Raw genomic sequence first — 12,146 nt, 5'->3', positions numbered from 1 at the left:
GAAGATAAATAGCGGTTTGAGTGAACCGTCGCAGAGTAAACCGTAGCGACTTGTGTGGCAAAGGCTATCCAAAATAATATAAGCGGATCAGACGCATGACGGTCGAATTTCATTTCTACTCTGAACTCGTAGTCAAATGGTGAGGCATGGTAAGCAGCTGCCCCACTCGATACAAAGTACTTATCCCCATCGATGCTGTGACTCGGGGTCATTTGGTAGTATCTCTGAACGCGACGGCAACATTCGGAGAGAATAGCCATCTGCTTCAATATATTCTTGTCGGGATTCACACATACATGTACATATTATGGTCCCAACACCTTACCATATTGAACTAGAGCACTTCGCGTGCTTTTATACCAACACGACAAGGTCCTAGTTCCACCACGAAGCCCTCGTATACTTGGAGCTTTTCCAAAAGTCAGCAAGTCAAGTCAAAGAAAGTACCGCCACCCACCTTTTCATCAGGATTTTCCAAAACGAAATTGAAGCGCCTGAAAATTGACGCAATGATAATCTGCAGCTCGAGGTTCGCTAAATTACGCCCAATACACGCCCTGTGATGGTGTGAGCTCAACCTTGAATATCGATAAGAAACTCGAGATCACATACCGAGGGCCAAGAGAGAACGGAGCAAATGCCTTAGACATGCTGGCGCTGTTACGTTCAAACCATCTCTCGGGTCTGAACTCCTCGACATCATCGCCAAACACCGCTGGGTCCCGATGGATTGTATAAGTAGGGACACTGACAACCGTACCAGCAGGGAAGTGATTTCCTAAAATCATCATCCCGCCCTCAGGTGCTACACGAGGAAGCCCCATAGCCACCGCGGGATACAGTCGCAGCCCTTCATTGATAACGGCTTGCAAGTAAGGGAGGTTCTTCACCTGCTCGGCTGTAGCGACATCAGAGCCCAGGTACTCGTCCAGCTCTTTCTGAAGTTTGCCCTGTACGCTCGGTGTCCGCGCGAGAAGATAGACGATAGTACATGCAGATCTGAGTAGATCATTGAGTTTGGCATTGACGGAACAGAGGACCTACTTGGCAGTGGTATCAGATCCTGCAATAAGAAGATTCAACGCTTCCGCAGTGACCTCTTCGCGACCCATTGGGTTGCCCTAATAAATTCAGCACGGTTGCAGATTAATTGGCAAGAAGCTACTCACATCTTCGTCTTTTCCGGCTAGCAGCTTGCTAAGGAAATCGTTCCTGTCTGTCGGTACTTCCAACCTCTTCGCTACCGCCACCATCGCCATCCCTACTATGGCGTCGAAGTCTTTTCCGGCCTGCCAAAGCCATGGGGTGCGCTTGACGAGTGGCCTCCACCACCCAGGTAAAGGTCCCGCCGTCACCACGAAGGGCGCTCCACTAGTTAAAGTCTTGATAGCCTCGATCTCTTTTGTGGCATACTTTGCCCCTACTTTCCCGTAGGAGCTCAAAACGGAGTGTTGATCTTTAGGCACCAGAGCAAAATCTTTCGCTGCTGCAATCATTCCGAATGGAGCACCAAACGTTAGATCACCGATGATATCGAACGCAAGATAGTTTGCCCCTACGAATGGCAGTGGTAAGCACGAGATGGAAAATGCAAGAGGCTCACTTACATGGCAAGTAGTCCAACCACATCCTCCCATCACGACCTGTCCAGCCTTCACCTTCCTCTCCCGACATGCCTTTGAGAGCTTTGTCATATAGCTTGTCCCACCGTCCCAGAAGTTGACTGACGTAACTGCGTACATGCGGCTCAAACTCCAGTACGCTCTTCTGCGAAAAAGTATGCGAGATGATCTTTCGTTTGCGAGTATGGGCCTGGCGATCGCGAACGTCAAATAGGGAACGGCTCGATGTTCTCGCAAACACATCATAGAATGATGACTTCAGTGCCCCGCTTCCGTGCCCGTACACCAAGGGCTCCGCATCCGACAGAGCCACAGAAATGTGATCGGGCGCTATACGGACAAAGGGACCTTCAGGCACACAAATTAGACTAGAAGAGCGCGAAAAGATCTCAACATTGATTGACCATATTTGCGATGCAGATCATAAACAACCTCCGAAAGATGTCCGTGGTATCCCACGGATCCCAGCCATGCATCGGAAAACTTTGCGACGAGAGGACCAGGATATGAGCGAAGTCGATGAGAGTCGATGAGGTAGGGTACCAGATGAACCAGGATGGCCAATACAATAACAGTAGCAATAACTGTCGGGAGATCGGTATGCAACGATTCGAAGCTAGGATGGAACATTGTTGTTCTGTGGCTACGTCTCAGAGATTCAGAGGGTACTGCTATGCTTTGACACGGTTACATCAACGCCTGTCGGAAAGTATTGACGGTTTGATTTCACGGCTTCAACGCCACATCTTATTTATACCTATTTGCCATTTTACTTTACTTTGACATTTTCGTACCTATTGTATCTTAACTCCGACCACCCACTGTCCCTACACCGCACGACAGAATATACCTTCGTTCCGAGTCAACCATCATCACTAATTCAAACCTACGACAGCATGGGCATTAATTTCAAGCTCCAGGCTGATAAAAACTCACATGTTCACCATCCACCTGATGCGTACCGGATTATGTTCCTCTCGTGGGACCCGTGACGGGGACCCTGAACCCGCTTCACCCGTATGGGGCGTGCGTGCAAGCCATGGCACAGACCGACTATTCCACTCACTTTGCTGGCGCATATATAGAGCTAGCAGTAACAAGTTCTTGATTCGCAGTCGTTGATTCTCTCGCTCCAAGGTCGCGATGCGTTCCTCCAGTCTCTTCAATTGGTCCTCAGAGTTGACCCGCAGTCCATTCAGGTAGAGCCTCCGGAGGGGGTAGCCAAAGTATTCATGAAAATCGCGTGATAGCTAAATGTTTGGTCAGCTTTTAGTTGATTGATGGAGAGGAGGGGCACGAACGGGGTCGTCACGTATAGAGAATGGCTTGCGACAGGCAGGGCACGGGGCTGTGGTGGATACTTCGTTACGTAGAATGCTCGTAGCTTGTGTGATGCAACTAAAGCAATAGATATGTCCTGCCACTGATAATCAGAGTTAGAGTCGTAATGAGAGCGGACGGAGCATACCGCAGGGCGTGCAAACGGGGTCAACAAACTCGGAGAGGCAGATACTGCATATGCAGGGGGTGGACATGGCGGTAAGGTAGTAGAGAGAAGTGTCCAGCGACATTTTATAGCTGGCATTGTTCGAAGATATTTCATTGTTTTCGACGGCCAAAATACCACGCGAATTTGAGATTTTTTTCAAGTGGCATCTCGAGTATAAGTGTGATAATTTCTGGGCCGTATAGAGGACATCTGGAACCTGGACGAGAATGGACGTGATAGTAGGAAGGCAAGGACGACTCTAGCTTTAGGGTCGGTCGAGCGTTTGGCCACTTCGGGACTTCGGACCCGAGCTCCGACAAGCTCACTTTTCGTGATTTTTATCTTCACGTTCTGTGTGCACCCACTGCCTTCCTGCCACTTTGCTATCAGGCCTTCTTCGCGATGTAGGCCGGTACTTCTCAATTCACTCCTCGCTTCGCAAGACTTGCCTTTCACTGGAAGCCAAGCGATACCAGTTCTACATCTCTGGCATCTCTGGCCGTACGCGAATATTTCTTCATCTACTCCATTAACAAGATTAACATCGACTGGTACCGTATGAATAGATCCTAGTTCTCTGATCTGTAACCCTTTCATCAATTGATGGACGTTACTGGATTCCCTCCGGCAATGCAGCACCAATTGATGTTAACTTGGACTCTGAAGCTTTGGAGCGGTACCTAAATTGAGTTTCAGTTTCAATCGGTAGTCCCGATTCCTGTCTTGCATTGCCTCCGCGGAGTCTTTTATTCTTCCGTCGGACATCATATGGACCTACAACACAACTCTGCGTTGCCGACGGACCTGGAAAGATAGGGTCAACGCAACTGACTCAACGGAAAGCATTTCAAAGCTCGCAAGTGAAGAGTTAAAAGTACTTTTCTTACATCTCCTTGTCGAGGTTGGTGAGACTCTTGTTTCACTATACAAGCTTCTGCTCCAAGACTCACTGCGATCAAAGGGTAGGGGTAGTTACCCCTCTTGGCGTATATATACCCCCCCAATTCGGTCAATTTCCCTCACTCAACACAAACATGAATATACCAACAACCAACTTATCCAAACCACCGGTTACCTGTTCGCCATCACAATTGCAATGGCACTATCCGTCACGGTCTTCGTAAAGGTATGTGCTCCGTGCGTACACCTATTGACCTCATCTTACCTGTTTTACAGGACATCCTCACTCTCATCACATTCCGCGCGCCATCTGCTGACGCACCGGAATATCCTCGCATTGCCGTTATGGTCAAGGTCGAAGTCACCACCACACAATACTCGACGATTGAACCTTCGTCGTCGGTATTCTCCAACTCTACTTTGATTAAAGTATCATCGGAATGCTACAGCGGCACACGAATAGGCAAGCGTAACTGGTAAGTCAGTTGGTCATTGTCGTTGGCGACATCTCATTGGTGCATTTAGCTTGTCCTAAATTATACAATATTGATTAACGGTCGACATCACTACCAAGACTGTCAACGATAGCCCTTTCTCCGTGCAAAGATGATTGTCTTATCAATCAGCACCCTCGCGTATATGATTCCATTCCCTCATAGTCGAGGATTCGGATTGTACGACAGGCTCAATAGTCACGTCGTGCGAGCCAGACACGTCTATTTCTACTTAAGGATGGAGAATATGTCCAGTGGGCGAGGAAGTAGATTAAGGCATTAGACACCATGATCAATCATACAGGTCATTGCAGTCGTTATAGTTCTGTCGCATACTATACAATCTGTTTTGCATATTTCGATATGTTCAAACCTTGTTTTCGAAATAGTGTCATATGAAAAGAATTTACCTTGAAACAATTGAGTTGTAGGCTGTTAAACATGTCAGTATAAGCTCAAAAAAAATATTCTCGCCTGATATATCTGATCCGAGAAGAGAAGGGTGTCTCCCTCACACTGGAATAGGTTGGTCAGCGGTCGGATCTTCGGAAACGACAATAATATTAGCAGACGAAAGGTCTTTCATAACAGCAACATGTATGAAAGCTAGCAGCCGTGCGTTAGGATTCCAGAGCTGAATTCACGAGTGCTTATAGTATATAGAAGAAATTGTTAAACGTCTCTTCGCGATGATCTAAAGCACTTCACGTCGCCGCATACCAACGCGGCAAGTAACGGGTTTCCTGACGAAACCTTCATGTACCTCGAACTAACCCCAAATCAGCGAGAAACATACCAGGAAAAAATCAGCACTCACAATTTCATCAGGATTCTCCAACACGAAATGGAAGTGTCTCAAAATCGATCCGATGATGAGCTGCAGCTCCATATTCGCCAGATTACGCCCGATACATCCCCTATGACGGTATAAATGCAGCCCTCAACCTCATTAAGAAACCGAGATCACATACCGAGGACCAACAGAGAATGGACTAAACACCTTCAACATTGCAGCACTGCCGGGCTCGAGCCATCTCTCAGGCCTAAATTCCTCCACGTCGTCACCAAATACGGTTGGGTCCCGATTGATGGTATAAGTAGGGACACTGATAATCGTACCACCGGGGAAGTAGTTTCCTAAAATCATTATCCCACCCTCAGGTGCTTCGCGGGGAAGCCCCATAGCCAGTGTAGAATACACTCGTAGCCCCTCGTTGATGACTGCTTGCAAATAAGAGTGTCCTTTAACTTGCTCGACTGTAGCGACGTCGGAATCAAGATGTTCGTCCAGCTCCTTCTGGAGTTTTTCTTGTACACTCTGGGAGCGCGCGAGGTAGTAGATGATGGCAGAAGTAGTGCTAAGCAAATAATTGAGTTTGTGTACTGTACTCATTGAAAAGAAAAGGACTTGCTTCGCGGTGGTATCACCTCCGGCAGCAAGAAGCGTCACCGCTTCTGCAGTAAGTTCTTCTTTGCACATTGGGTTGCCCTTGGTAAATAAAACAGGTCAAGGCCGAAGAGGTATCGGATGAAAGGTACTCACGTCTTCATCCCTCGCAGCTTGCAGCTTGTTGAGCAAATCGTTCTTGTCTGTCGGTACCTCCAATCTCTTCGACACAGCCACGATTGCCAATCCCGCGATGGCTTTGAAGTCCTCTCCGCCCTCTCGAAGGAACGGACTTCTCCCGAGCAGTGTCCTCCACCACCCGGGTACAGCACCCATAGTCACCGGGAACGTCTCCGATGCACCACCCACAGTTTTGATGACTGCGACCTCCTTCGTAGCATAATTTGTGCCCACCTTCCCGTAAGAATCCATCGCAGTATGTTGATCCTTAGGCACCAGAGCAGAATCTTTGCCTGCCATGATCATCCCGAAAGGAGCCCCAAACGCTAGATCAGCGATGATGTCGAACGTGAGATAATTCGCCCCTGCGAAAGCCAACAGTCAGTACGAGACGAGAACAATAGCGGAAGCCCACCTACACGGGAAACAGTCCAACCAAAGCCTTCCGTTACGACCTGTCCAACCATTTCCTTCCTTGCCCGACATCCCTTTCAGACTTTTATCATACAACTTATCCCAATGTCCCAGAAGTTGGCTGACATAACTGCGTACATGTGGCTCAAACTCCAGTACACTCTTCTGCGAAAAAGTATGCGAGATGATCTTTCGTTTGCGAGTGTGTGTCTTGCGATCGCGAGTATCGAACAGTCCTGGAGATGTGGACGCAAACACGTCATAGAACGACGACTTCAGTGTCCCATGGCCGTGCCCGTATACCACTGGTAGTGCGTCCGACAACGCCACAGAAATGTGATTAGGCGCTAATCGAACGAAGGGTCCTTGAGGAATAACAATTAGCCATTGACGAGAGTGAACAGATCCCAGAGTGAACAGACCGTATTGCCTATGGAGGTTATGAACGACTTCCGAACGATATCCTTGGTAAGCCACATAAGCTAGCCATGCATCGGAAAATTTTGCGAGCAGAGGACCAGGATACTACGAGCGGAGTCGATGAGAGTCGATTAGGTACGGGATCAGATGAACCAAGATGGCTAATACAATAATAGTGGTGATAACTGTCGGGAGGTCGGCATGCAACGATTCCAGGCTAGGATAGAACATTATTGTTCTGCAGCTGCTTGATACGAAGGCCTTTTATACTATTATGCCTCAACGAAACGGAGTACACCGTTATGACTTGGCACGGTCATGTTGACACCAAGCCTTCTTCCTTCGAAGCCTTATGATGACAGGTCCAAGCATCGGAATCGGAAATATACAATACATTGTGTCAGAGAAATGACAACGGCTGGAGTTCATTCGGCGGCATGCCTCCAATTCTCGAACAAACATTCGTCCTTGAGAAGATATTTGTCACAAAAGTTCGATATAGAAACTTACTGAATCAGTGAAAACACTTCCCGGCGAGTCGCTCTCATTAGCCGACGAGTCAAATTTCATTTGTCTTCGAGTGTAGTTGCTACCGTTGATTCCTACTTAGATCAACCGGATCGTGCATGAGCAGTCTTCTGACCTGGTTTGCGGACAGAGCAGTCGACATCCAACAAAATGTACTTCTGCCGCTGCGCACTTTCAATGCCAGGAAAGTGCGGAACAAGTACCGACTGAGCCGTTAATGATCATCAGCAGTCAAAGAATCAATCCTTCTGGCTACTTATTAGGCCGGAAGTTGGGCGGCACTCAAGCCCTATCTGGGCACCTCCAATGAGGTCAGGTCTGGAAGCAGATAAGAGTTAGTCGAGCGGGGGGGAGGAAACGCAACGGTGCGCATCAAGCACAGTCACTTGGTGTGGCCTGCAAGTGTACTTAGAATTTCGCTCCCAGGGAAACATGTTTGAGGAATTGACCGAGCCTCGAGGCAAAACAATAACGAGCCGGGATGGCACGTAACGTGGATCATGGGCGTTGAAAGCAACCCTGAATTCGTACAAAGTCAGAAAAGGAAGCTAATTTCCACGCCACTTTCGCGTTCTATAGGGGCCGGCCCGAAAGGACACTATCACTGTCAGACGGCACTCTAGCTGCCTCTTTTTTCTTGCAGGGCGTTATTCTTCTCTTTCGCGAACATGAACACGGTCAGAGTTGGTCAGAGGGTAACGTTAAGCGGCTCCAGCACGTCAAAGCTGGGTTGAAATTTACTGAGACACATCGGATGCTTGGGGGCTCAGGATGTATATTGCTTTGGAGTCTTCGGAACTCTCCGACTTCGGTTGGCTACCACTCTGACTCGTTTCAGTTTCGAAAATACGGAGGTACCCCCTATTTCTGTCTGCCTCCACGGAGTCTTTTTCCTCCTTCAGTCACCATATGGACCCACAACACGACTTCACAACGCCGACTGACTTGGACAGTTTACGTTTTGACGCAAACAGCTTGACGAGATGTGTCTGTAAGCTTAGAAACCCAGAGGAATCTTTCAAGAATATTTTAAAGAGATTCCGTAATAAACACGACTCCCTTCTCATCAGTGAGACACTTGTCTCGCTGTACGAGCTTCTGCTCCAGACTCACAACGATCAAAAGATAGGGTAGAGGCCTCTCTGGCGTATGTACACCCTCGCCATTCACTCAACCTCCCTCACACAACACAAACATGATTACCAACAACCAACTTATCCAAACCACCAGTTACTTGTTCGCCATCGCTATTGCAATGGTACTATCCGTCATGGTCTTCGTAAAGGTACGTGCTTTTTATCTAGACCTATCTTCCTCGTCTTACATATTTTATAGGACATTCTCGCTCTTATCACATTCCGCACGTCATGCACTGCCGTGCCGGAATATCCTCGCATTCCCGTTGCGGTCAAGGTCGAAGTCGTTACCACACAATACTCGACGGTTGAACCATCGTCGTCTTTCTCCGACTCTACCTTGATTGAAATATCATCAGAACGCTACGGCGGCGCACGAGTAGGCAAGCGTAATTGGTAGGTCACTTTGTCCTCGTCCCCGACTCATTTCTCATCGCCGAAATCTAGCTTGTCCTGAACCATACGGTCTTGAAGGAGATTATCCAGACCGCCCAGGCCACTGAAGTCATCGATAACACACTCGTGCGTGGACCGCTGCCATAGAATCAATAAACCTCCTCGCCCATACGGCTTTATCCCTTTCCTGGTTTAGGGGTGAGGATTCAACCATGTAAATGGACCGACACATCCAATATTCACCTCGTCTGAGCCAAAGACAAGGGTTCACCTTGAAGATTGCCAGACACACAACCGGCAGGCATAGACGGGGGCGTCATTCATCACATTAGTCCTGGTGGTTACAACTCCGTCTCACGGTTCCATACTATGCTATACACCGTCCTTTGATATTTATGCCTTGCCTCTCGTATCGAGAGCACCCAGCGTAAAGGAACATAGCTTGTTAAACTTAAGATCTATCTCAGCTAATTTCTTGCACCAGATGAATCCAATAATGCCAGGAGGTAAAAGCTTTTGGAATTACGCCCATTCCTAATACATTTCACGACGAGAGAGTGAAAGCAGATCTACACAAGCAGAGTATTCCAGACCATCACCTCGAGTATAGCAATCAATTACGGTAGGCGCCAAGACCAAAAGCACCACGCCGAGCATTATCATCCTAAAAAAGAGTTTTGAGCGTACTTCGGAGGTACTAAATGAAACAAGCGAGCTTACCCTATTACTTTGATGATGAACACGATTGCATCCCACGCGTTCTCGTGATCTAAACCCTGCGATCTAGTCTTCTCTAATCGCCGCTTGTGATTCCGAAGCTAAAAGGATCTTTTAGGTGTGATAAAGGGTCTAAGAAAAGGACCACTTGCATCTGCAAGACCTTTTGCTAAATATACCAAGTTCAAAGTCTTGTTCGGATGATAGGCCAATGAGGAGACTGCTTTACCTACGTCAAACGTACGACGACATGATGGGCATGAATACGCCGCTCTCCCTGCCTCCGCTGCCTTTGAGATCCAACCATTTAGACAATGCATGCAAAACATGTGTTGCGCAGCTGGGCGAAATGTCGAAGTTTTATCCGAATGGATTATTGGCAAGACGGACGACTTACGACATGGCGTACAAACGGGGTTCGTAAATCCGGCTAGACATATAACGCAGCAGTCTTCATCTATGTCCATGGTACATACAGGAGGAGGGAAAAAGAAAGATAAAGACCGCTTTTAACACGCTCAGAACACGTGTAGCAGAATGAATCGCCACCTTCCGAACGGTATTTCATCATTAGCGGCTTAAGTACGCACTTGGCCTAGACGGCCGCTCAAATGGCGACATAACCGGGTCTCGGTGCGGTATCTTGGGGACGGCTCAGATCAAAGGTTCCTAGACAATAAACGATCAAGCATTGGAACTCCCGTTCGAAGGGATGTTCCTTGCTTTCTATACGCCTGGAAATCGATGATGTGGTTCCTGATGAAGGTAGTCGAAATGTCGATGAAGCGGGTCGAAACCTCTTTCCATGCCCACTTTGCGAGTTCGCATAGCGGAGGATACACATGCGCTACAAAGAGCTGGAATATCTTGACACTCGCAGACCTCACGGCCCAAAACATCACCATCCTGGATTGAACTTTATGAGTTGATGATCACAAGAGCGTGTGAACACTCACAATATAAATGACAGTAGTATCATTGTAGTGATCACCCTGATCACAATCCAGACGCAGCGTCCCAACTCTTGAAAGCACTCCCCAGGCCGAGTCGATAAGCGCCAGATCAACCTCGAAATGAGGCACAGAACTACGACGATGAGATGGATGACATCATCAAACAGCGCCGTCAAAATCCCCGCCAGAGTGGCTATGTTGGTAAGGATACTGAGAAACGTATTAACAGCAGCTGAGTAGCCGCTCTTTTTCATGGCCAAATCTGCCTTTTCCTCGGCGGCACTTCGAAGTTCTTCGCAGCGTTCCATTTCGGATATTAGAAATGTGTTGTAGGCATCCAGCTCTTTGACTTCCTTCCGGAGTGCATAAAGCTCGTGTACCAGCGAATCCGTCTGGGGAATGAAGACCTTGCGCAACTAGAAGCGACAGTCAATAGGATGCCTTTGCTGGTTTCGAAACATGGGCTTGCGCTCACTTGATCTATAGGGGTCAGGTAATGAGCACGCTTCTACTACACTGAACCGCTTAACATACTTTTGGGAACTACGGCGCTACAAGACGGGCAAGTACATGGTCTCCGTTGACGCATGGTAGCGTCGAACCAGTTGTTTATGCATTCCAGACAGTATATATGCCCTGAAACCCATGAGTACCGATCAGTAGTAAGTACCGATAACGGCGATAGCACACGTACCGCAGGGTGCAGAATAAGGCTCTGTGAGAGGATCCTGGCAAATGATACACTCAATCATTCCGAATGAATGGTAGAGAGGAAAGAGAAAGGAAGTTCGTTCGTGATCACGATCATTTCTTGATAAATACCATACTTGTCTCAATCATGCATAAATTGACGCCGAGTCGAGTTTTCATCTTTCTGGATTGATTATATTTAGATCTTGGCTGGATAGAGTGTTGATGCCGATTGCACGTATCAGAAGGCCAGCGCTAGCCCAAGTCAAAGGATGTCATGAAGATGAAAGACACAGGCACTCAAACACCGCCTTAGCTAGACATGCGCAGAGGATAGACATAATGATTTAGTGAAATATAGTGAACATGAGAGCCCTCATGCTACCTAGGCGTTCAAACGTCAAATGCCAAGCTTCTTTACAGCTGTCCCCTAAGATGGATGCATCAGTTAACAGGATGAAGACATTTGCATACAATAATAACGCACAAATACAAGAGAAGCATCCATCCCAAGAGATATATGAACAGGTGAGGCAGCCGTAGCGGATGCCACCAAGGCTCGTCGCTATCCTGCAGAGGCCACCAATTCATCTCCCGCAAACGATGAATCTTCCCTTCTTAGAATGTCAACTTCCCTTTCAACTGGAAACGCCCTCTTCGAGCCATAATCGAGGCTCCGTCGCCACTACTTGCAAAGGATGGCCAGAAGAAGCTGACGCGTTTCTCCTAGAAGCCTAGCGTCAACAACGTTACTGACGGGCAGAGGATCATAGTATCCTACATCTGTGTCTGACATTTTTCAAGGATGAGCAACAGGATG

General features: G+C 47.9%; 6 protein-coding genes across 6 annotated transcripts; 2 read left to right on the top strand and 4 right to left on the bottom strand.

Annotated features, from left to right (window-relative positions):
- Positions 1 to 124: 124 nt before the first annotated feature.
- Positions 125 to 2,252, bottom strand: EV420DRAFT_1626364 (cytochrome P450 monooxygenase; the record flags this gene model as incomplete). The annotated part of the gene is made up of 7 exons (XM_060476006.1): positions 125 to 409; positions 458 to 557; positions 613 to 999; positions 1,045 to 1,121; positions 1,170 to 1,555; positions 1,608 to 1,970; positions 2,027 to 2,252. The coding sequence occupies 7 exons, from the start codon at positions 2,250 to 2,252 to the stop codon at positions 335 to 337; spliced, it is 1,614 nt and encodes a 537-aa protein (XP_060337474.1). The 3' UTR covers positions 125 to 334.
- An 86-nt stretch (positions 2,253 to 2,338) lies between these two features.
- EV420DRAFT_1505958 (uncharacterized protein) lies at positions 2,339 to 3,364 on the bottom strand. The gene is made up of 3 exons (XM_060471301.1): positions 3,091 to 3,364; positions 2,924 to 3,039; positions 2,339 to 2,872 (listed from the first exon to the last, which is right to left on the bottom strand). The coding sequence occupies exons 1-3, from the start codon at positions 3,191 to 3,193 to the stop codon at positions 2,555 to 2,557; spliced, it is 537 nt and encodes a 178-aa protein (XP_060337473.1). The 5' UTR covers positions 3,194 to 3,364; the 3' UTR covers positions 2,339 to 2,554.
- A 536-nt stretch (positions 3,365 to 3,900) lies between these two features.
- Positions 3,901 to 4,913, top strand: EV420DRAFT_1758791 (uncharacterized protein). Its single transcript, XM_060480566.1, has 4 exons — positions 3,901 to 4,012; positions 4,073 to 4,237; positions 4,288 to 4,487; positions 4,537 to 4,913. Exons 2-4 carry the CDS (start codon positions 4,208 to 4,210, stop codon positions 4,544 to 4,546), a joined length of 240 nt encoding a protein of 79 aa, XP_060337472.1. The 5' UTR covers positions 3,901 to 4,012; positions 4,073 to 4,207; the 3' UTR covers positions 4,547 to 4,913.
- Positions 4,914 to 4,915: 2 nt separating this feature from the next.
- Positions 4,916 to 7,137, bottom strand: EV420DRAFT_1758790 (cytochrome P450 monooxygenase; the record flags this gene model as incomplete). Its single annotated transcript, XM_060480565.1, has 6 exons — positions 4,916 to 5,274; positions 5,323 to 5,422; positions 5,477 to 5,994; positions 6,049 to 6,437; positions 6,492 to 7,011; positions 7,075 to 7,137. 6 exons carry the CDS (start codon positions 7,135 to 7,137, stop codon positions 5,200 to 5,202), a joined length of 1,665 nt encoding a protein of 554 aa, XP_060337471.1. The 3' UTR covers positions 4,916 to 5,199.
- Positions 7,138 to 8,629: 1,492 nt separating this feature from the next.
- Positions 8,630 to 9,113, top strand: EV420DRAFT_1635916 (uncharacterized protein; the record flags this gene model as incomplete). Its single annotated transcript, XM_060476508.1, has 3 exons — positions 8,630 to 8,719; positions 8,770 to 8,949; positions 9,018 to 9,113. The coding sequence occupies 3 exons, from the start codon at positions 8,630 to 8,632 to the stop codon at positions 9,111 to 9,113; spliced, it is 366 nt and encodes a 121-aa protein (XP_060337470.1).
- Positions 9,114 to 10,194: 1,081 nt separating this feature from the next.
- Positions 10,195 to 11,577, bottom strand: EV420DRAFT_652820 (uncharacterized protein). Its single transcript, XM_060482937.1, has 5 exons — positions 11,331 to 11,577; positions 11,171 to 11,272; positions 11,112 to 11,116; positions 10,640 to 11,052; positions 10,195 to 10,589 (listed from the first exon to the last, which is right to left on the bottom strand). Exons 1-5 carry the CDS (start codon positions 11,386 to 11,388, stop codon positions 10,343 to 10,345), a joined length of 825 nt encoding a protein of 274 aa, XP_060337469.1. The 5' UTR covers positions 11,389 to 11,577; the 3' UTR covers positions 10,195 to 10,342.
- Positions 11,578 to 12,146: the final 569 nt, after the last annotated feature.

The sequence above is a fragment of the Desarmillaria tabescens genome (genome assembly GCF_030435595.1).
Source record: "Desarmillaria tabescens strain CCBAS 213 chromosome Unknown EV420scaffold_3, whole genome shotgun sequence".
NCBI lineage: Eukaryota > Fungi > Basidiomycota > Agaricomycetes > Agaricales > Physalacriaceae > Desarmillaria > Desarmillaria tabescens.
Note: the sequence above shows the minus strand (reverse complement) of the source record. Positions and strands in the feature narration are given on the sequence as shown.

Bases quoted from the DNA above. Each gene is read 5' to 3' on its own strand.
- EV420DRAFT_1505958 (XM_060471301.1), bottom strand. From the start codon at position 3,193: ATGTCGCTGGACACTTCTCTCTACTACCTTACCGCCATGTCCACCCCC. The intron at 3,040-3,090 runs GTATGCTCCGTC...TATCAGTGGCAG, and splicing joins CCCCGTTTGCACGCCCTGCG to GACATATCTATTGCTTTAGT. The intron at 2,873-2,923 runs GTTCGTGCCCCT...CCAAACATTTAG, and splicing joins TCTCTATACGTGACGACCCC to CTATCACGCGATTTTCATGA.
- EV420DRAFT_652820 (XM_060482937.1), bottom strand. From the start codon at position 11,388: ATGATTGAGTGTATCATTTGCCAGGATCCTCTCACAGAGCCTTATTCT. The intron at 11,273-11,330 runs GTACGTGTGCTA...CATGGGTTTCAG, and splicing joins GCCTTATTCTGCACCCTGCG to GGCATATATACTGTCTGGAA. The intron at 10,590-10,639 runs GTGAGTGTTCAC...AGTTCAATCCAG, and splicing joins ATACTACTGTCATTTATATT to GATGGTGATGTTTTGGGCCG.
- EV420DRAFT_1758791 (XM_060480566.1), top strand. From the start codon at position 4,208: ATGGCACTATCCGTCACGGTCTTCGTAAAG. The intron at 4,238-4,287 runs GTATGTGCTCCG...CCTGTTTTACAG, and splicing joins CCGTCACGGTCTTCGTAAAG to GACATCCTCACTCTCATCAC.